The sequence below is a fragment of the Ranitomeya imitator genome, chromosome 1 (assembly GCF_032444005.1).
Source record: "Ranitomeya imitator isolate aRanImi1 chromosome 1, aRanImi1.pri, whole genome shotgun sequence".
Lineage (NCBI taxonomy): Eukaryota > Metazoa > Chordata > Amphibia > Anura > Dendrobatidae > Ranitomeya > Ranitomeya imitator.
In genome coordinates, this window is record NC_091282.1 from 483,086,765 (window position 1) to 483,111,696 (window position 24,932).

Below are 24,932 nucleotides of genomic sequence, written 5' to 3' on the forward strand. Positions count from 1 at the left end.
CTCAGCACACATTTCACCACACATACACCAACCTCGCCACATAAAAGTCGAAACACAAAAGTCGCCGCTCAAAACTCACCACGCGCAAAACTCGCCACATGCAAAAAATAGGCTCACGCAAAACTCGCCACAAGTGCAAAACTCACCTCATGGAAAACTCGCCACACGCAAAACTTGCACATGCGGAAAAATTGTCACATGCACAAAATTTGCAACACATGCAAAAGTTGCCTCACACAAAACTTGCACATACTCAAAAGGCACCAGACATAAAACTCACCACGCGCAAAACTCGCCATGCACACAACTTGCTACACTAACCTGTCACATGCAACTCGACACACAAAAAGTTGCTACACGCATGTTGCCACACAAAACTCATCTCACAAAAGTCGCTACATACATGTCGCCACACACAACTCAACACACACAACTTGACAAACGAAACTCGCCCTAAAACACACACAAGTCTGGTATTAGCCTTCAAAAATAAAAATCTGATTAATAAGCAGACAAACTACAAGAGCAACAAATGTACCATATATGAAATACGGCAGCTGTCAGTCACATGACCTGTCTATTATGTGTATGTGTGAGCTAATATATACTGCCAGGGGGAGGGCTTCCTGTTGGCTGGGGATTTATCAGGCTGCCAATTTTCTTACAAATACTGAGGTAAAAATACTGAGCAAATAACGTGTTAACGAGGTCTAATACAGGAGATCACACAGGTATATACTATATACAGGGGAGATGACACACAGATGTATACTATATACAGGAGAGATGACACACAGGTATATACTATATAGAGGAGGAGATGACATACAGGTACATACTATATACAGGAGGAGATGACATACATGTATATACTATATACAGGAGGAGATGATACACAGGTATATACTATATACAGGAGCAGATTACCTACAGGTATATACTATATACAGGAGGAGATGACATACAGGTATATGCTATATATAGAAGATTACATACAGGTATATACTATATACAGGAGATGACACACAGATATATACTATATACAGGGGAGATGACACACAGGTATATACTATATACAGGAGGAGATGACATACAGGTATATACTATATATAGAAGGAGATGACATACAGGTATATACTATATATAGGAGGAGATGACATACAGGTATATACTATATATAGGAGGAGATGATATACAGGTATATACTATATATAGGAGGAGATGACATACAGGTATATACTATATACAGGGGAGATGACATACAGGTATATGCTATATGCAGGAGATGACATACAGGTGTATACTATATATAAGGGAGATGACAAACATGTATATACTGAGGTGAAAATGAGAGGTGTGAGGTGAAAATGAAAAGGTGTGAGTGCAAAATGAGAGGAGTGAGGGAAAATAGTGGAGTGATCGGAAAATGACAGATGTGAGGTCGAAATGACAAGTGTTAGGCGGGAATGAGAGGAGTGAGCGAGAAAATGAGAGGTGTGAGGGAGAAAATGAGAGATGTGAGGGGGGAAATTAAAGATGTGATTGGGAAAATGAGAGGCGTGATGGGAAAATAAGAGAAGTGAGGTGCTATAACTAACCACAGATATTTATTATGCCCAGGCAACGCCGGGCTCTTCAGCTAGTCTACTATATAAAGCTGAATGTGTGTATGTGTGTGTGTATGTGTGTGTATGTCCGGGATTGGCATCTGCACCGTCGCAGCTACAGCCACAAAATTTTGCACAGTCACACGTCTGGACCCCGAGAGCGTCATAGGCTATATTGTGAGGAGAAATTTTAACCCCGCGCGTTCCAATTCACCAAACAATTTTGCCCCTATTTACATAATGGGGAAAAAAGTGAAAGGAAAAGTGTTGGAAGCGTCGCAGCTACAGCAACAAAATTTTGCACAGTCACACGTCTGAACCCTGAGAGCATCATAGGCTACGTTGTGAGGTGAAATTTTAACCCCGCGCTTTCCAATTCACCAAACAATTTTGCCCCTATCTACATAATGGGGAAAAAAGTGAAAGGAAAAGTGTTGGAGGCGTCGCAGGTATATACTGAGGTGAAAATGAGAGGTGTGAGGTGAAAATGAAAAGGTGTGAGTGCAAAATGAGAGGAGTGAGGGAAAATAGTGTAGTGATCGGAAAATGACAGATGTGAGGTCGAAATGACAAGTGTTAGGGGGGAATGAGAGGAGTGAGGGAGAAAATGAGAGGTGTGAGGGAGAAAATGAGAGATGTGAGGGGGAAAATGAGAGGCGTGATGGGAAAATAAGAAAAGTGACGTGCTATAACTAACCACAGATATTTACTATGCCCAGGCAACACCGGGCTCTTCAGCTAGTAAATAAATAAAAAAGGAAACGTCATTATATAAAGTGCATGGATTAAAATTCAAATGTCCATAAAACCTACCAAGACAAGTATATGCAGGTAAGTTCAAAGTGAATGTAACAGGTAGGCAGTGGCGTAACGAGAGTCGGATGGGGCTTGGTGCAAGATTTGGACCTGCCCCCTATCTATATATATATACCCATATTCATATTATAAAATTCAAATGTGGTAAAACATTTATATAACATACATATATGTCATACACACATGAGTGTATGTGATTTATATATATACTAGTAGAATACCCGCGGCTTCGCTTGCGAAAAATATGTTAAATTGTTGGTTATGGTAGCTAAAGTAACATTTTCAGTGTCACCCTGTAATTGACATTTTCAGAGTGCTACGGTACATTTTTTTCCACTTTAAATTTTTATTATTTTGACATTTTACTAACTTGTCATAACATTAATGTGAACAACTTTTTTTTATTTCAAGATTATGAGGTCATGTTCACAACGTTCATCCTTTTGTTCAGATGTTTCTTTATTCCTTGCTTCAGCCTGCCTTATCCCATTCTTGTGAAGACGACATTCCCGTTGCTCTGATGTCTCAGCTGCCTTACATTTAGCCTGTCTCATCCGTTTCTTTTCAAGCCGCAAGTCACGTTGTTCACTTGTCTCAGATCTTTGACACAATTTTGCTTTCTTAGCTTTTGGATGAACTTGGCCAATAGATGGTCGCTTTTTGGGCTGCTTTTTAAAAAAACAGTCGTTAGTATTATGACCCTTTAGTATTCACCTGACACTTATAAGAGATGTAATAGGATGAATAGTACATACAGAGCAGCCCTCACACAGTATTACTATGACCTGAAGGAGCTCACATCTCAGTAAGGCTACGTTCATACTAGCGTTGTGCGCCGCTGCGTCGGCGACGCGACGCACAACGCACCGAAAAACGCGTGCAAACGCACGCAAAAACGCTGCGTTTTTCGACGCGTGCGTCGTTTTTTGACGAAAATCGGACGCAAGAAAAATGCAACTTGTTGCGTTTTCTTGGTCCCACGCTAGCGTCAAAAAAGACGCACGTGTCGGAAAACGCAACAAGCAAAAACGCATGCGTCCCCCATGTTAAACATAGGGGCGCATGACGCGTGCGTCGCCGCTGCGTCACCCGACGCTAGCGCGACGCACACTAGCCGAACGCTAGTGTGAACGTAGCCTAATGAAACCGCCTCACAGGCAGACTTGTCTAGTTGCCCATAGCACCCAATCAGAGCTCAGCTATCACTTTACCTCAGCAGTTTCAGTGATGAAAGCTCCCTGTATAGATGACAATGTTACTATGAGGCATTTTTCGCCTGACCAATATTGCTGCTCAGTAATGTTTGCCCGTCTGCATAGGGTGCATCCATCTGAGTGTGTTTACATGTGTGTGTGTGTGTGTGTGTGTGTGTGTGTGTGTGTGTGTGTGTGTGTGTGTGTGGTATTTGTGGGGTGGTGGTTGTGTGGTGTGTTGTGGCATTTGTGTGGTGTTGTGCTTGTGGGTTGGTTGTGTGCTGTCTGTGATGTTTGTATAGTGTTTGTGTGTGTGTGTGTGTGTGTGGTGGTTCAGCCCCTTTAGCAGCGACTCTTTGGCGCCGTCGCTATAATCCGTCCCTATCAGTCACAACTGTTGTTTTCCCCTCAGCACTTTGACCTTCACATTTCTCCATTATATCTATAGGGCCTAACTTCTGGGGCCCCAATCTCATGACGGGGGACGCTAGCGAGATGTAGCGTGCGCAGTATTCTACTCCTGTGGGTGGAGAGGGGGATTGCCATATTTCACCCAAATCGGGCAAGAACTGTGGATTTGTATAGAGCGGGCTACTACAGATTTTGAGTTTTATATAGATAGATATACTCATGTGTATATGATTCATACAAAGCCATATTCAGAAGACATATTCATTATACATTTTTCTTTACTATTCTAAAAATTAAACACCTTAAATACAAATAAGCCTCCAAATATATATTTATTGTGGGATCTACATGGGGAAATAAATGGTTTAGCATCCAGTAGAAAGTGACAGAACACAATCTGCCCCTGGCCCTTTAATCTTTCTTATGCAGAGCCATCCTTACCTGGGGTTCCCTCCTTCCTCATCCTCCCTGCCAAGATCCACAAACAGAAGATGCTGAGTAATGCCCAGTGTTATTACCGTGATGTCACTTCGGTTTCTGTTCCCATACGCTGACATCAGGGCGCTGTCACTCGGGGTGTGTGCCATATATATAGGCGATCTGCTGCTGGTGTCCCAGTACTGTCTCCAAGGAAGCACAGAACAAGCAGCACACCGCACACAGTACACCGCACACCTGCTCGCTGAAGACCGGAGTGCAGAACCAGAGCATTGAAGCAGCCAGATGAAGGACTCCTGTGGGTATGACGCTGTAATACAATTAGCAAACAGCAGAGGGCGCCAAACTGCCGCAAAAATGCTATCCGGGTAAGGGAGGAAAGTCACCATGTACAATAGATCAAGAGAGAAGAGAGATGGATAGATAGACAGATAGATAGATAGATAGATAGATAGATAGATAGATAGATAGATAGACAGACAGACAGACAGACAGACAGACAGATAGATAGATAGATAGATAGATAGATAGACAGACAGACAGACAGACAGACAGACAGACAGATAGATAGATAGATAGATAGATATTAGATAGATAGATAGATAGATAGATAGATATTAGATAGATAGATAGATAGATAGATAGATAGATAGATAGATAGATATTAGATAGATAGATAGATAGATAGATAGATAGATGATAGATAGATAGATAGATAGATAGATAGATAGATAGATAGATAGATAGATAGATATTAGATAGATAGATAGATAGATAGATAGATAGACAGACAGACAGATAGATAGATAGATAGATAGATAGATAGATGATAGATAGATAGTAGATAGATAGATAGATGATAGATAGATAGTAGATAGATAGATAGATAGATAGATAGATAGATAGATAGATAGATAGATAGACAGACAGACAGACAGACAGACAGACAGATAGATAGATAGATAGATAGATAGATAGATAGATAGACAGACAGACAGACAGACAGACAGACAGATAGATAGATAGATAGATATTAGATAGATAGATAGATAGATAGATAGATATTAGATAGATAGATAGATAGATAGATAGATAGATAGATAGATAGATAGATAGATATTAGATAGATAGATAGATAGATAGATAGATGATAGATAGATAGATAGATAGATAGATAGATAGATAGATAGATAGATATTAGATAGATAGATAGATAGATAGATAGATAGACAGACAGATAGATAGATAGATAGATAGATAGATAGATAGATGATAGATAGATAGTAGATAGATAGATAGATGATAGATAGATAGTAGATAGATAGATAGATAGATAGATAGATAGATAGATAGATAGATAGATAGATAGATAGATAGTAGATAGATAGATAGATAGATAGATAGATAGATAATAGATAGATAGATAGATATTAGATAGATAGATGATAGATAATAGATAGATAGAGAGATAGAGAGATAGATAGATAGATAGATAGATAGATATTAGATAGATAGATAGATAGATAGATAGATAGATAGATATGAGATAGATAGAAGATAGATAGATAGATAGATAGATAGATAGATAGATAGATAGATAGATAGATAGATAGATATAGAAAAAGAAAACAAAAAGCAGCACCAAAAGAAGACAGAGGGTGCAAAAAATCCTTCCAGGTATATACCAAACCTCATGCTATTGTCCAGAAAGATGAAGGCAGCACTCCAGTAGAAAAAATAAGAGTATTTTATTGGCCCATGTGCGACGTTTCAGTCCAAAGTGTGGACCTTTCTCAAGCCGCTTGAGAAAGGTCCACACTTTGGACTGAAACGTCGCACATGGGCCAATAAAATACTCTTATTTTTTCTACTGGAGTGCTGCCTTCATCTTTCTGGAAAATAGATAGATAGATAGATAGATAGATAGATAGATAGATAGATAGATAGATAGATAGATAGATAGATAGATAGATAGATAGATAGATATGAGATAGATAGATAGAAATGAGATAGATAGATAGAAATGAGATAGATAGATAGATAGATAGATAGATAGATAGATAGATAGATAGATAGATAGATAGAAATGAGATAGATAGATAGAAATGAGATAGATAGATAGATAGATAGATAGATAGATAGATAGATAGATAGATAGATAGTAGATAGATACTGTAGATAGAAATATAAAGGAGACTAGCAGCTCCAGGCAGCGGTGTGTCTCGATGCTGGGCCTATAGACATACCTTTTGCTCAGCTATGAAGGCAGATAAAGCCGCCCCCGGGATGTGGATTTTGTGTGGGCTCTTCCTAGAGGAGACATTGTGCACCCAGTAGGGAGTCACTAGCTAGGACCCAGTCTCTTGCCCTGTGCCCCTTGTATAAAGCCTCCTTCCTCATCCTCCCTGCACAGAGCGGGCACATTATGGCGCTGTCACTGAGGAGGGTGGGCGCCATGTGTATTGGGGGAGGCTGTTGGTGGCCAGCGATGTCTCCAGGGAAGCACAGAACAAGCAGCACATGCACTTTCCTGCAGGACCGCGGAGGAGGCCGCCAGAAGACCCCGATGGCAGTGACCCCACAATTACCTGGAGAGCCATGGCCGAGGAGCTGACTATGGCGGCAGCGCGGGGGGACGTGCGGAGGGTCCGGGAGCTGCTGCACAGAGGGGCTGCCCCCAATGCCAGGAACGCCTATGGCAGAACAGCCATCCAGGTAGGGGGGGAGAGGGGGGCACAGAGAAGGTACACGGACTATACGGGTTATACCTGGGCGACCCCACATCTGGGGCTGCAATACTACAATACCAACACCTGTCATGGGGGCTCTTCCCCAATACAATGCCGCTTCTTTACCAAGTACATATGCAAATAATAGTGACATGTATGTATATATATATCTATAGATTTATGTTATTATACACATATATATAATATGTGTATATATATATAGCTATATACATATATATATATATATATATATATATATTCAGTATACATATATATACATATAGGTGTAAATATAGTCAGTATGTACTAATACCTGTCACAGCTGGGTGCTCTTCCCAAATATAATGCCGCTTCTTTACCAAGTCTGATACAAAGGTACATATGCAAACAATTCTGAATATATATATATATATATATATATATATATATATATATATATATATATATACATATATATATATATTTAAGTCATTATATATACATTTAGAATTATGTCATTATATATATATATATATATATATATATATATATATATATATATACATATATATATATATATATACATATTCAGTATACGGGTGAAAGGGCGAAAGAGAGAAACTAGCAGATAGAATCTGTGTGCATTTCAGTCTTAAGCCACAAGATATTTCAAATAAAGTGATCCAGTAGTAACTGATTATATTCCTCTACATACAGTGTGTTTATTGCATGCACATATTTAATATATTTAAAATCCAACAAAAAAATTATAGATTGATAGACAGATAGTATAATATATAAATAAAATAATAAATTATCAAATACAATCTATATTTTATTTAAAAAGTAAGTAATTGAGTAATTGTGTATATAAATATCAATATGTACGTGTGTGTGTGTGTGTGTGCGTGTGTGTGTGTGTGTGCCATATCCGCCGTTGCTGCCTCTCCTACATATGCTCATTAGAATATATTATCATTCACTTTCTATAGGACACACATCCATCTGTAATGTAGACCCCACACCGTGCGGACAATATGCGGGGGTCACATACTACACACTCTATAGGGTCTGTGATGGACGCACACAACTTACCACACTGCACAGACATGATTGCGCCGGGGACACTTGTATCTTCAGAAATTAGTAACGAAATAATACTGTCCATCTTATAAAAGTATATATATATATACGCATTAACCAATTATATATATTATAGTTGTGACATGTATATGCAGAAGTGGCTGATGAGTGTCTCGGGATTGGTAAACAGGCCATCACAAGCCCTAATATGCTTCAAATATTTCAAAGTGATTAAGCTGTAACAAATTAGGTGGGGCAGTGAGAAAATGTATCTGTACTGTATATAAAGGAGACAGATAGATATTAGGAGAAAAGAGCTGTGGACCAGCACCCCTGAGTGCCCCTCACAGAGGCTGCCAGGCCCCGACACCGAAGACCAGCCTGTTCCTTAGTATAAATCAGAAAAAAAGGGCAGCGCTCCCATCCAAGAAGACACAAAAATCAGACTTTCTTAGGCTCAAATGCAAAACAATGTTTCTGGTCATAGAACCTTTCTCAAGACAATATATACTTTCATATGTGAATATATATATATATATATATATATATATATATATATATATATATATATATATATATATATATTTACTGTACTGCCATGCAAACTATATATATATATATATATATATATATATATGCACACACACTATACCGAGATATATATATATATATATAGTCATACTACAATGCAGACAATATATATATATATATATATATATATATACACACACACACATATGTACACACACTGTACTGCCGTGAATATTAATAACTGTACTGCCGTGAATATTAATATATATGTATCCACACACACACACTGTACTATCATACAGACAATATATAGCTATCTATCTATCTAGAGAGAGAGATTTGGAACAGCAGCAACCAATTACCTCAATTAATGTGCAGAGCTTTTCCAACCAATAATCTAATGGTTCTTTATAATAAAATAAAGTAAAACAGCACAAAAAAAATAGAAAAAAGTGGACTTTATTGCCCAATGGTGTTGCGACGTTATGGATGTGCTATCCTTTCTCCTGTTTTTTTTTAAATTATTTTAATTAAAATATATATATATATATATATATATATATATATATATATATATATATATATATATATATATATATATATACACTATATCGGGGGCACCACACAGTATACCCCCCTCCGTGTACACATGAGATATATATATATATATAGTACATGTGTACACGGAGGGGGGTATACTGTGCCCCCGATATAGTAGAGGTAATGACGATGATGGCGGTAACATGTGCTGTCTCCCTCCAGGTGATGATGATGGGCAGCCCGCCCCTCGCTCAGCTGCTTATTGCCCACGGCGCTGACCCCACTGCCCGTGACCCGACTACTGGCGCCTGCCCTGCCCATGATGCCATCCGCGGGGGCTTTGTGGACACGCTGGTAGTGCTGGTAAATGGAGGAGCCAGTGTTTACAGCCCACAGGACAACTATGGCCGCCGCCCCATAGATTTGGCCTCAGCATCGGTCCTACAAGAACTAATGGCGTTAGGAATTGTGTCACAGGCCGGGAATCAGCTGCACCTCTCTCCTATGTGGCCTGGAAATACAAAATAAAGTCTGACATAAGATCATGTGGTGGCATCTGGTAACGAGCAACCCCAGCCATAGGGTGCCCGCCAGCCTGCGCCTGGTCTGCTCTGTGCCCCCCAAGCTCCACACAAAGGCGGCACATTAAAAGGAGTCACAGCAGAGGATATGAATAATTAAATATTTATTTATTAAATGGTATTGATCAATGTATAAAAATTCCAATATTAAAAACCAAGTGTCATTCAATATACATGTATTTAATAATGTAATGAATATACTAGTGCACCATACCTAATTGGCTGCCATAATATATATTTTGTGTATGTTCACACCCGTAAGGACTTAAAATTACCTTCTATGGTTAAAAAATATAGTGTAAAAGATGCAAAAAAATATATATATGTAAAATCTCCTTTTATAATAAAGTGCAACAATGTGCATATAAGAGAAAGAGCAAAATAAAGTGCAATCAGTGTAAAAATGCAGATCCATTAAGTGCAAAAACCATATATCAATAAGGTGCTGATAATTGAATCACTTACTTTTAAATATACGGGGTGAATGTACAGATCGCCAATTATACATGTATATTGAATGACACTTGGTTTTTAATATTGGAATTTTTATAAATTGATCAATACAATTTAATAAATAAATATTTAATTATTCGCATCCTCTGCTGTGATTGATTTCTTGGCCTCACCATGTTATGAGCACGACTCCTTTTAACTCTTTGTAGTACTATACTACACTATTGACACATTTGGTGTTCCTGGGTGTCTTGATTTTTACGGTCTTATATGTTATCTATTTATATATATGATACCTCGGTATAACTAGTGTGTTTTTTTTATTAAACATTATTAGTATTAGTATTATACTGCTAATTATTATTATTATTAATAATAATAATTACATATAATAATGATAAAATCGATAATACATATTATCAATAGTAATAATAAGAATAAGAATAAATATTAGTATCAATAATATTACATATCGATAATAATTATCAATAATAATAATAATAAGTATTATTATTATTACAATTAGTAGCAGTAGTTGCAGTAATGGCAGTGGTAATAATAAATAGAAGTAATAATAATGTAATAAACAGTAGTTACATGTCCACAAGAAGCTGAATGCAGGATGCACAATAATGAAGCCCCTCTACTTCTATCAGTACTACTGCTGCCTCTGCGGCTTCTGCTAATACTATTCTTCTACCACTAATAATAATATATTAATGATAGTAGCAGTAGTAAAAATTGAAGAAATAGTAGAGGTAATAATAAGTAGAAGAAATAATAATAAATATAATAATAGTAAGCTACTAAAAAGTAATTACATGATCAAAAGATATTTAAAGGAGGATGTCTAATAATTTACTCCTAGTACTACAACTTCTATTAGTATCACAGCTACTACTACTTCTACCATTACAACTTCTGCTGTTACAATTATTATTATTATTATTATATTCGTCTTCTGGTCGTGCAGTGGTTAATAAAAAGTAGCTACATGGCTAGGAGATGCTGAACACAGGATTCCCTATACATTATTGGCCTACTACTATTATTACTGTTACTACTATTATTACTATTACTACTATTTTTGCTATTGCTACTATTATTACTATTTGCGTTTCCCAGCTCCGGGATTGCGCTGAGTTTTGGCGATTTTCATTTCTTTCCAGGATCCATTCTGCAGAAGAATAAGCAGAATTGTAATGCGGTTCTGTCTGTACTGATAACAAAAAAAATAATATATTTTTTTAAGGCAATAAATGTGATGTCTTTACATATTTAGATGCATATATTATAGAATGATACAATATACAATGACATTCAATATCATTTTCCCTACGTGTATATTATCAGGCCTGATTCACACAGTCGGTTTTCACAAAGGAAGAGCACGCACATGCGGATTTCCCCTAGAAGTGGCTTTCATCCCTACAGTAACCCTATAGGACACATGACGTACATTTTGCTGACAGTGATTTAGCAATAAACTAAAATATATCTTGCGAGGGAAATGATTGTGTTGGGGTTTTTTTTTTTGCGTCCACCACTGTATTTAGCTAATTAAAAAAATGCTGAAAAATATACAACAAATTCATCATAGATAACTGCATTAAAAAAAAAATAAATAAATATATATATATATTTCCAACCCAGTTTTTTATGATGAATTTGGTGTATATTTTTCTGCATTTATATATATATATATATATATATATATATATATATATATACACACATATATATATTATAAATTATTATATATAGTTTTCTTGGTTTTGTTATTTCAATCGTTTTTTTATAGCAGTAAAATATTATTTTTTTTTGCCATAAAATGCAAAACCAAGAAAAAAATGTCGTACATAAATATTTCAAAAAATGGAGAGTGTGAACCATCCTTAATGCATACTCAGACTATCGTTTACTTGCAGTATATTTTGTTACAGCAGGTGATGATAAGACTTTATAGATTTCCATGTGCGGTACCGCACAGCTCTCATTACACAGTCTGTGTATATATATATATATATATATATATATATATATATATATATATATATATATATATATATATATATATATATATATATATATACATAAAATATTACATTCATTTGCTGCAGTTTCCATTTGTCAGGACTTTAGTTTAATGAATCCATGAAATCATTCCACCGAAAGCAGTGATCGCACTTGTGCCTTATACAGTGAATCCCCTCAGTGATAACACTCAGTACAGTATAATGATAGCATGATTGATTTTTACTTGATTAATTATGTAAAAAAACAAAACAAAACAGAGAAAACATCTTTTTTTGGTCTCCGGCACATAATAGAAGTCGGGTAGAATGAGTGAAGAGTAACCGGTCAGTGTTCAGACACTACTCCCCCTGATTACTGCTAATGGCAGTTACCCCGATGTGCCCCAGACACAGCGGAGACCCTTCATTCTCCAGCACGTGCCCCCATAGGCCGGGGGCGTGCAGGGAGCCTGGTAATGACTGGGCGGAGGGAGGAAACACGTGCAGCCCGTCCCCTCAGTGCTCGTCTGCCTGCACAGCCATCGTGTCCCGCCATGGTGGACGCTCTGTCTGCGGCCGCGGCCCGTGGGGACCTGGAGACGGCCCTGACACTGTTACAGGAGGGGACAGACCCCAATGCAGCCAACTCTGGAGGGACAACAGCACTGCAGGTACCAGCGCTATGGGGGAGGGGACATCGCCATCCCGCCGTGACTGGGGACCCCCAGAACTAGTGACTCTCCAGGTGTGACCTCCGTGGGAGTCGCTGCTCTCCAATCCGCTGCTGCACAGGTGGAAGCGGCCGACGTGGGGCAGTACTGCTATGGTGGTCGGAGGGGAGGAAGAAAAGGAGGTGGAAGAGAGAGGGAGAAGGGGGAAATACAGAAAGGAGAAATATGATAGGAAGAAAGATGAAAGAAAGAACAGAGCGCGAGTAAAGGGGCATAGATATACAGTATAATGGAGAGGTAGAGAGAGGGAAAGTGGGAGGGGAGGAAGCAGCCGATCCGCAGGATGGATGAGGGGCAGTAAGAGGTGGTCGGTACTTCTCAGCAGTGGTCGCTGCTTGTGCTCCGGCATCAAATTGTAATAAACAACTAAACAGAAGCGTTAACAGGAAACAGAAGAGGTGGAGATGGAGGTGCTGTCTCTCCGGATCCGGGCACACAGGCCGGACAGTGAGGCGTGACTGTATATACACACTGCTTAGTCCTGTACTGCCTCCATACTGTGATCAATATTGGACGCATCTCTGCGATTTTGCACAAACCAGTATCAAAAGCACAAGTGCTATATGTGAAAAAAGAAATATGGATAGCACCCGTATGTAAAAACCTGATGTGTGAATGAGCCCCAAGGCTACCTTCCCATCATGAGCTTTTGGTGAGTTTTTGTCTTACCTCACATTTCCTTTTATGTTATTTTTTTTTACATTTGTATCACATTCGATTTAGACAGTAACAATTTCCAATATAACAATATGCCGAATACAGTACTGTGGTGAAACACACGCGTGTCTACATAACATCGGTTTATAAAATTCCCATTGAGTTTAACCCCTTAGTGACAGAGCCAATTTGGTACTTAATGACCAGGCCAATTTTTGCAATTCTGACCACTGTCACTTTATGAGGTTATAACTCTGGAACGCTTCAACGGATCCCGCTGATTCTGAGACTGTTTTTTCGTGACATATTGTACTTCATGTTAGCGGTAACATTTCTTCGATATTACTTGCGATTATTTATGAAAAAAACGGAAATATGGCGAAAATTTTTAAAATTTTGCAATTTTCAAACTTTGTATTTTTATGCCCTTAAATCAGAGACATATGTCACGAAAAATAGTTAATAAATAACATTTCCCACATGTCTACTTTACATCAGCACAATTTTGGAAACAAAATTTTTTTTTGTTAGGGAGTTATAAGGGTTAAAAGTTGACCAGCAATTTCTCATTTTTACAACACCATTTTTTTTTAGGGACCACATCACATTTGAAGTCATTTTGAGGGGTTTATATGATAGAAAATAATGAAGTGTGACACCATTCTAAAAACTACACCCCTCAAGGTTCTCAAAACCACATTCAAGAAGTTTATTAACCCTTTACGTGCTTCACAGGAACTGAAACAATGTGGAAGGAAAAAATGAACATTTAACTTTTTTTTGCAAACATCTTAATTCAGAACCATTTTTTTTATTTTCACAAGTGTAAAAACAGAAATGTAACCATAAATTTTGTTATGCAATTTCTCCTGAATACGCCAATACCCCATATGTGGGGGTAAACCACTGTTAGGGCGCACCGCAGAACTTAGAAGTGAAGGAGCTCCGTTTGACTTTTTCAATGCAGAATTGGCTGGAATTGAGATCGGACGCCATGTCACGTTTAGAGAGCCCCTGATGTCCCTAAACAGTGGAAACTCCCCACAAGTAACACCATTTTGGAAACTAGACCCCTTAAGGAACTTATCTAGATGTGTGGTGAGCACTTTGAACCCCCAAGTGCTTCACAGAAGTTTATAACGTAGAGCCGTGAAAATAAAAAATCGCTTTTGTTTACACAAAAATGATCTTTTCGCCCACAAATTCTTATTTTCACAAGGGTAACAGGAGAAATTAGACCACAAAAGTTGTTGTGCGATTTCTCCTGAGCACGCTGTTACCCAATATGTGGGGGTAAACAACTGTTAGGGCGCACCGCAGAGCTTGGAAGAGAAGGAGTGCCGTTTTACTTTTTCAATGTAGAATTGGCTGGAATTGAGATTGGACGCCATGTCACGTTTGGAGAGCCCCTGATGTGCCTAAACAGTGGAAACCCCCCACAAGTGACACCATTTTGGAAACTAGACCCCTTAAGGAACTTATCTAGATGTGTGGCGAGCACTTTGAACCCCCATGTGCTTCACAGAAGTTTATAACGTAGAGCCGTGAAAAAAAAAATTGCATTTTTTCTACAAAAATGATCTTTTTGCCCACAAATTTTTATTTTCACAAGGGTAACAGGAGAAATTAGACCACTAAAGTTGTTGTGCAATTTTTCCTGAGTACGTCGATACCCAATATGTGGGGGTAAACCACTGTTTGGGCGCACCGCAGAGCTTGGAAGAGAAAGAGTGCCGTTTTACTTTTTCAATGTAGAATTGGCTGGAATTGAGATCGGACGCCATGTCGTGTTTGGAGAGCCCCTGATGTGCCTAAACAGTAGAAATCCCCCACAAGTGACCCCATTTTGGAAACTAGACCCCCCATGGAACTTATCTAGATGTGTGGTGAGAACCTTGAATGCCCAAGTGCTTCACAGAAGTTTATAATGCAGAGCCGTGAAAATAAAAAATATTTTTTTTTTTCACAAAAAAGATTTTTTAGCCCCCAAGTTTTTATTTTCACAAGGGTAACAAGAGAAATTGGACCCCAAAAGTTGTTGTCCAATTTGTCCTGAGTATGCTGGTACCCCATATGTGGGGGTAAACCACTGTTTGGGTGCACGGCAGAGCTCGGAAGGAAGGAGCGCCGTTTTGGAATGCAGACTTTGATAGAATGGTCTGCGGGTATTATGTTGCGTTTGCAGAGCCCCTGATGTACCTAACCAGTAGAAACCCTCCACAAGTGACCCCATTTTGGAAACTAGACCCCCCAAGGAACTTATCTAGATGTGTGGTGAGAACTTTGAATGCCCAAGTGCTTCACAGAAGTTTAGAATGCAGAGTCGTGAAAATAAAAAATATTTTTTTTTTCCACAAAAAAGATATTGTAGCCCCCAAGTTTTTATTTTCACAAGGGTAACAGGAGAAATTGGACTGCAATAGTTGTTGTCCAATTTATCCCGAGTACGCTGATGCGCCATATACCACTGTTTGGGCGCACGGCAGAGCTCGGAAGGGAAGGAGCGCCTTTTTGGAATGCAGACTTTGATAGAATGGTCTGTGGGCATTATGTTGCGATTGCAGAGCCCCTGTTGTACCTAAACTGTAGTAACCCCCCACAAGTGACCCCATTTTGGAAACTAGACCCCCCAAGGAACTTATCTAGATGTGTGGTGAGAACTTTGAATGCCCAAGTGCTTCACAGAAGTTTAGAATGCAGAGTCGTGAAAATAAAAAAAAATTTTTTTTCACAAAAAAGATTTGTAGCCCCCAAGTTTTTAGTTTCACAAGGGTAACAAGAGAAATTGGACCCCAGAAGTTGTTGTCCAATTTATCCCGAATACGCTGATGCCCCATATGTGGGGGTAACCCACTGTTTGGGCGCACGGCAGAGCTCAGAAGGGAGGGAGCACCATTTGACTTTTTGAGCGCAAAATTGGCTGTCGTGTTTGGAGACCCCCTGATGTACCTAAACAGTGGAAACCCCCCAATTCTAGCTCCAACCCTAACCCCAACACACCCCTAACCCTAATCCCAACCTGATCCATAATCCTAATCACTAACCCTAACCATAATCACAACCCTTACCCCAAAACAACCCTAATGTCAACCCTAACCATAACCCTAATCAAAACCCTAAATCCAACACACCCCTAATCCTAATCTCAACCCTAACCTCAAACCTAACCCTAATCCCAATACACCCCTAATCACAACCCTAACCTTAACCCTAATCCCAAACCTAACCCTAATCCCAAGTGTAACCCTAATGCCAACCCTAACCCTAATACCAACCCTAATCCAAACCCTAACCCTAATCCCAGCTCTAACCCTAACTTTAGCCCCAACCCTAGCCCTAACTTTAGCCCCAACCCTAACCCTAGCCCTAAGGCTACTTTCACACTTGCGTCGTTTGGCATTCCGTCGCAATCCGTCGTTTTGGACAAGAAACGGATCCTGCAAATGTGCCCGCAGGATGCGTTTTTTGCCCATAGACTTGTATTGCCGACGGATCGTGACGGATGGCCACACGTCGCGTCCGTCGTGCACTGGATCAGTTGTGTTTTGGCGGAGCGTCGGCACAAAAAAACGTTCAATGAAACTTTTTTTGTACGTCGCATCCGCCATTTCTGACCGCGCATGCGTGGCCGTAACTCCGCCCCCTCCTCCCCAGGACATAGATTGGGCAGCGGATGCGTTGAAAAACTACAGCTGCTGCCCACGTTGTGCACAATTTTCACAACGTGCGTCGGTATGTCGGGCCGACGCATTGCGACGGCCCCGTACCGACGTAAGTGTGAAAGAAGCCTAACCCTAAGTTTAGCCCCAACCCTAACCCTAAATTTAGCCCCAACCCTAACCCTAAATTTAGCCCCAACCCTAGCCCTAACCCTACCCCTAACCCTACCCCTAACCCTACCCCTAACCCTACCCCTAACCCTACCCCTAACCCTAATTTTAGCCCCAACTGCTGTTCTCCTGCCGGCCGGCAGATGGAGACAGATGGGGGGCGCACTGGGCATGCGTCCGCCATGTTCTTCTGCCGGCGGCCAGGAGGAGCAGCAAGAGGATCCAGGGACCTAGGTGAGTATGCTAGGGTCCCCGAATCCCCCTATTTCTCTGTCCTCTGATGTGCGATCACATCAGAGGACAGAGAATTACACTTTACTTTTTTTTTTTTTTTGCGGTCGCCGGTAAACAGTTAATTACCGGCGATCGCAAAACAGGGGTCGGTAATACCGACCCCGATCATGCTCTTTGGGGTCTCGGCTACCCCCGGCAGCCGAGACCCCAAAGATTCTCCCGGTGCCGGCTGGCGGGCGCACTGCGCATGCGCCCGCCATTTTGAAGATGGCGGCGCCCACCGGGAGACACGAGGAGCATCGGGGGAGCTAGGTGAGTATTGGGGGGCCACCTGGGACCCCTTTTCTCTGTGCTCCGATGTGCGATCACATCGGAGGACAGAGAAATTAAAAAGAGATCACTTTTTTTTTTTTTGCGATCGCCGGTAAACGGTTAATTACCGGCGATCGCAAATGCGGGGTCGGTTAAAAACCCCCCGAATCATGTTCTCTGGGGTCTCGGCTACCCTCGGCAGCCGAGACCCCGGAGAAAATCGGCCTCTGGGGGGCGCTATGGACTTTTTCCACAGCGCCGTTAATTAACGGCGCTGTGGTTTAAGTACCCTTAGCGGCCGCCGTTAAAAGGCGTATCGGCGGTCGCTAAGGGGTTAAAGGGCTAATATGTGATCCAAAAATGGATTAGAAAAGACAAAAAGCTAATGCATTTTTCAGTTTTATTTTTTCTCCTGGGAAACAATTGTAGCCAGCCTATAATAAATCCTAAAAATGTCTACATATAAAGAAGTGTTGTAGGTCGGTATCATTTTTTCTTTTTCATTACAGCTTGCTGAAGGTATGGTGCTTTTTCAGCCATTTTGCCTTGATACTTTTATCTTCAAAATTTGTAGAAAAATCCTGCCCGAGGACCCACAATTAGGCATCTGTACACTGTATAAAAACATAGTAGTAAAAAAAAGACATAAATGCAATGTAAAAAGATAATTCCATCAATAATAAGCATTTTTTGGTACTTAATATTAATAAAAAAATATTTTTTTAACGTCTTTTTTTTTATTTTGGCAGCTCCATAAAAAGTGAGATAATAAATATCGTTCTTTTGCATATGAGATAAAATAAAGCTAAAAGCCTTAAAAAGAACAGCAAGGTGATCCCTGGGCGCACAGATCTACATTTCCTTTTCCAAGTTACTGAGCATTTTCTCCTAAACCCCTTCCCAAAATGATGGTCTTTTTGTCATCCTGAAGTTGAATATGTGGCAGCGTCTTAGGTATTTTGCTAGAAAAAATAAATAAATGACAACCAATGGTAATGGTCACCATTACAGCGGTAACAGAGTTAGCCACCCATCTTTCCTAAAGTCCTGAATGGCAAGTCTGCTTATTCCAAAGGATATTTAATTGAATAAATAATCAGAATTGCTATTCAGGAGTCTCAAAAAGCTGTGTGATAACCCTGTTAGAGCTGAGTGCTTTTCACAAAATTAGAAAATCATCAAAAAGTTAATTTATTTCAGTTCCTCAATACTAAAACTGAAACTCATTATATAGAGTCGTTACAAGCAGAGTGATTATTTCAAGTGTTTATTTCTGTTAATGTTGATGATTATGGCTTACAGCCAATGAAAACCCAAAAGTCATTATCTCAGTAAATTAGATTAATTAACAAAACACATCTGTAAAGGCTTCCTAAGCGTTTATAAAGGTCCTTTAGGCCAGTCTCACACATCCAGATAATTCCGGTACCGGAAAAATCGGTACCGGAATTATCCGTGTCCGTGTGCCGGTGCGTTTCTGTGGCACATCAAGTGTGGCACACGTGTGCCGCCCGTGTGCCCACTGGGTACCACACGCACCGTGCCGGAGACAGCACTAAAGTTTAGCGCTGTCCCCGGCATCGTGCTGAAGATGGTGGAGTTTTTGTATTTTCTGCTGTGGATATTTTGGAAGGGTTTTATTACTGAGTTTGCATCTCGGCTTCAGGAAAATGGCCACCGCGTTCTCCATCTGCGCACGCGCGACATCCCGCGGCCATTTTCCTGAAGCCCCGTGCAGCAGAGCACTCCATCTGCGCACGCACGGCCCTAGGAAGATGGCCGCCCCCACCGATGACAGGGGTAATAGCGCAGATCGCGCGCTGTTTCTTCACGTGCGCGCAGTGGATTCGTAACTTGGACATGCGCACATCACTACGCCACCAACGGAAAGCTGGGGAAGAAAAGAGCGATGTCACCACGCCCACCTGACCTGACCAGCCTGATTGACAGGCGAAAACGGCGACTTTGGTAATGTATTTCGCAGCATAGGTGGGGAATCAGGGTACACTACATACACTATTGTAACGCACAGCGCAGGCCCTATTTAACAGTATTTTTATCTCAATCTGAAAAAACGGGGTGACAGGTTCCCTTTAATAATCGGGCTAGTTCGGCTACTTTGGTTTCGCCTTTCTTTTGTAATTTTGGTTTTCATCCTCATTTTTCTTCTGGGCAGGTTGAGCATTCTGACTGTCCTGGTGTGGATTCTGTGGTTGACAGGTTGCAGCAGATTTGGGCTCATGTGGTGGACAATTTGGTGTTGTCTCAGGAGGAGGCTCAGCGCTTTGCTAACCGTCGTCTCGGTGTGTTGGTTCCCGGCTTCGGGTTGGGGATCTGGTCTGGTTGTCTTCCCGTCATGTTCCTATGAAGGTTTCTTCTCCTAAGTTTAAGCCTTGGTTTATTGGTCCTTATAGGATTTCTGAGATTATTAATCCGGTGTCTTTTCGACTGGCGCTTCCAGCCTCTTTTGCTATCCATAATGTCTTCCATAGATCTTTGTTGCGGAAATATGTGGTGCCCGTTGTTCCCTCTGTTGATCCTCCGGCCCCTGTGTTGGTTGATGGGGAGTTGGAATATGTTGTTGAGAAGATTTTGGATTCCCGTTTTTCGAGGCGGAAGCTTCAGTACCTTGTCAAATGGAAGGGTTATGGCCAGGAGGATAATTCTTGGGTTTTTGCCTCTGATGTCCATGCTGCTGATTTGGTCCGTGCCTTTCATCTGGCTCATCCTGATCGTCCTGGAGGTCCTGGTGAGGGTTCGGTGACCCCTCCTCAAGGGGGGGTACTGTTGTGAATTCTGCTCTTGGGTTCCCTCCAGTGGTTGTAGGTGGGAATGCAGTTGTCTCTGAGTCACAGCACTGGCCAGGTGTATCAGCTAATTGCTGTTCTGACTGGGATATTTAAGTGTGCAGGATTCATTAGCCTTTGCCAGTTGTCAATGTTTCTTTGGAAGTATTGGATCTCTGCCTGGCCTCACCTGCTTAGCCGCCAGTTCAGCAAAGATAAGTGTGTGCTTCTTTTTCTGAAGCACACTTGCTGTGTGCTTATTTTCAGTGCTGATCTTTTGTTTCTATTTGTCCAGCTTAGACTGTGTCAGCTGTTTTTCTCAGTCTGTTTGGATTCTCTGGAGTTGCAGTTGTTCTCTCCACGTCTTTAGTTAGATGGTGGAGTTTTTGTATTTTCTGCTGTGGATATTTTGGAAGGGTTTTATTACTGACCGCACAGAACTCTGTCCTGTCCTTTTCTATTTAGCTAGAAGTGGCCTCCTTTGCTAAGCCTGTTTTCTGCCTGCGTGTGTCTTTTCCTCTCCAACTCACAGTCAATATTTGTGGGGGGCTGCCTATTCTTTGGGGGTCTACTCTGAGGCAAGGTAGTTTTCCTATTTCCATCTTTAGGGGTATTTAGTCCTTTGGCTGTGTCGAGGTGTTTAGGTTTTGTTAGGTACACCCCACGGCTACTTCTAGTTGCAGTGATAGGATCAGGGTTTGCGGTCAGTATAAGTTACCACCTACTCCAGAGAAGGTTTTCATGCTGCTCCAAGGCCACCTGATCATAACAGACAGCGCTTAATGTAGCGCTATCTCCTGCACGGCACACGAACTGCACACGGCCAACGTCCGTGTGCGGTACGTGTTTTACATGGACCCATTGACTTTAATGGGTCCGTGTAATCCGTGCGCTCCCACGGACACTGACATGTCACCGTGTTTGGCACACGGAGACACGGTCCGCAAAAAATCAATGACATCTGCACAGATGCATTGATTTTAATGTGTCTACGTGTGTCAGTGGCTCTGGTACGTGAGGAAACTGTCACCTCACGTACCGGAGCCACTGATGTGTGAAACCGGCCTTAGTCTGTTTCATTAGGTTCCACAATCATGGGGAAGACTGCTGACTTGGCAGATGTCCAGAAGGCAGTCATTGACACACCCCACAAGAAGGGCAAGTCACAAAGCCACAAGTCAATGCTAAAGAAGCATTTCAAAAACCTGACCGGCACATCCAAACATAGACTCAGTGTGAACAGGTGCTGAACCTAGAGTCGCCAACTCGTATAGAGTTAAGTAAATAAGGCAGCACACTGCAGCGCTAGAACATACAAACTTGAAAAACGAAATTTGAACTGCATTACTGCACTAGAAATATGAAAAATGAGAGCTTTTAGCGCATAAAAATGGCCAATTTTATGTGTACCTGGTAGCCCCGTTACGGCATCTCTCTTATACCAGGTCCTAAACTTGCCTTACCTCGCTGAGAATAAACGTCTCCATCTGAATGGATACATGTGAAAACCTCTTACTAGACTAAAATTCTCTCTCTCTGTGGAGGGGTATTGGACCTGCTGTAATTAAAACACTGATCGTGCACTCCGCCTCCTAGCTTCAGGTGTTTTAATTACAGCAGGTCCAATACCCCTCCACAGAGAGAGAGAATTTTAGTCTAGTAAGAGGTTTTCACATGTACCCATTCAGATGGAGACATTTATTCTCAGCGAGGTAAGCATAGCATCAAACACCGCTTGGACTTTCTCCAGATGACTCTCCCAGTCCGGGCTAAAGATGACGATATCATCTAGGTACGCAGCAGCGTATGCCTTGTGGGGTGCAAGGACTCTATCCATAGCCCTTTGGAAGGTGGCTGGAGCTCCCTGTAGGCCAAATGGCATCCGGACATACTGGAAGCATCCATCTGGTGTAGAAAACGCCGTCTTCTCCTTGGCTTCCTGTGCCATGGGGATCTGCCAATACCCCTTCGTCAAATCCAAGGTGGTTATGTACCTGGCGGGCCCAAGCCTTTCGATGAGCTCATCAACTCGGGGCATGGGATATGCGTCGAACTTGGAGACCTCATTCAACTTCCTATAGTCGTTGCAAAATCTCCACTCCCCATCAGGTTTTGGGACCAGGACAATTGGGCTCGACCAACCGCTCTTGGATTCCTCAATGACTCCAAGCTTCAACATACGCTCCACTTCCTTGGAGACTATTTCTCGACGGGCCTCAGGAATTCTATAGGGCTTCACGTTCACGCGCACATGGGGCTCTGTCAGGACCTCATGCTCTATGACCTTCGTGTACCCAGGCAACTCGGAAAACAGGTCCCTGTTTTTCTGGAGTAACTCCCGGCATTGCTGTTTCTGGGACTCCGATAGCGTCTCCGCTATAGTAACCGCTCCAACCTCATCTTCTGGGTTGCTTAACAACGATGGAGTTACTGTCGGCTCTCTATCTTGCCACGGCTTGATAAGGTTGACATGGTATACTTGGAATGGTTTCCGTCTTCCTGGTTGGTGAATTTTATAGTTTACTTCACCAAGTTTCTCGACAACCTCATATGGCCCTTGCCATTTGGCCAAGAACTTGCTTTCCACTGTCAGAACTAACACAAGAACTCGGTCTCCCGGATTGAATTGCCTCACTCTTGCAGACCGGTTGTAGACCCTGGCCTGAGCTTCTTGTGCTTGGAGAAGGTGTTCTTTCACGATAGGCATCACCTTTGCAATCCTCTGCTGCATCAGGGCCACATGCTCAATGACGCTTCTGTGGGGCGTGACTTCGGCTTCCCAGGTTTCCTTGGCTATATCCAGGAGTCCTCGTGGATGTCGGCCATACAGAAGCTCAAACGGTGAGAAACCTGTGGAGGCCTGTGGAACTTCACGAATGGAAAACATCAAATAGGGTAAGAGACAATCCCAGTCTCTACCGTCTTTCTCTATAGCTTTTCTCAGCATGCTCTTCAGTGTCTTGTTAAATCTCTCAACAAGGCCATCTGACTGGGGATGGTACACCGAGGTCCTCAACTGGGAGATTTTCAGGGCTTTGCATAGTTCCCTCATCACCTTGCTCATGAAAGGTGTCCCCTGGTCAGTCAGGATCTCCTTCGGCAGACCTGTCCGGGAAAAGACATGGACCAACTCGCGAGCTATACTCTTTGAAGAAGAATTTCTCAAGGGAATTGCCTCAGGATAGCGTGTGGCGTAGTCCAGGATGACTAATATATACTGATGGCCCCGGGCTGATTTAACTAAGGGACCGACCAAGTCCATGGCAATTCTCTCGAATGGCACCTCAATAATGGGCAGTGGCAAAAGGGGGTTCCGGAAATGAGGAGTGGGAGCAGTTAGCTGACATGTAGGGCAGGACCTGCAATAGTTCACTATTTCCCGGTGGCACCCAGGCCAATAGAACCTCTGCACAACCCGTTCCTGCGTTTTTTCCACCCCTAGGTGTCCACCCAAGATGTGTGAATGGGCCATGTCCAACACCTTCCGTCTATATGGACCCGGCACTACCAACTGCTCTACCAACTCCTCCCTTATTTTCGTGACCCGGTACAACAACTCCCTGCTCATTAGAAAATGGGGAAATCTTGTGTCTGCCCCCGGCTCCTGTACCACCCCGTCAATAACTGTGACATTATTAAAGGCTTCCCTCAGAGTGGGGTCCCTATGTTGGGCAGTCCCAAAATTTTCACCGGATACCTCTAACTCCAGAATGTCAGATGCAGGGGACACTTCCTCCTCATCTCCAGCCAGGACACAAAAAGGAAATCTGTCTGACTCGGGGTGTGGCACCACCCTTCCCGGGTTCACTGGTTCCCTACTCTTGCTAGGGAGCTCAGAACCTTTCCCCCACAAATCCCAAAACAAACAGAAATCCCGGCCAATAATTATAGGGTGCAACAAGTCCTGAACGACGCCGACTATGTGGGACTCCGTGCCACATGTCGTTTCAATGTTCACACTGGCCACAGGGTAGTCCTTTGCATCACCATGTATGCACCGCACTCC

At 41.7% G+C, this 24,932-nt stretch overlaps 1 protein-coding gene and 1 long non-coding RNA gene across 2 annotated transcripts in view; one reads left to right on the forward strand and one right to left on the reverse strand.

The window, feature by feature from the left end:
• Positions 1 to 4,585: 4,585 nt before the first annotated feature.
• Positions 4,586 to 11,863, forward strand: LOC138676315 (cyclin-dependent kinase 4 inhibitor B-like). The gene is made up of 3 exons (XM_069765501.1): positions 4,586 to 4,767; positions 7,002 to 7,180; positions 9,550 to 11,863. Exons 2-3 carry the CDS (start codon positions 7,064 to 7,066, stop codon positions 9,853 to 9,855), a joined length of 423 nt encoding a protein of 140 aa, XP_069621602.1. The 5' UTR covers positions 4,586 to 4,767; positions 7,002 to 7,063; the 3' UTR covers positions 9,856 to 11,863.
• A 6,567-nt stretch (positions 11,864 to 18,430) lies between these two features.
• LOC138676324 (uncharacterized) overlaps positions 18,431 to 24,932 on the reverse strand; it is a 71,152-nt gene continuing 64,650 nt past the window's right edge. Inside the window, exon 3 of the long non-coding RNA XR_011320772.1 lies at positions 18,431 to 18,754. This is a non-coding gene — a long non-coding RNA (uncharacterized lncRNA). The remainder of the gene's footprint in view (positions 18,755 to 24,932) is intronic.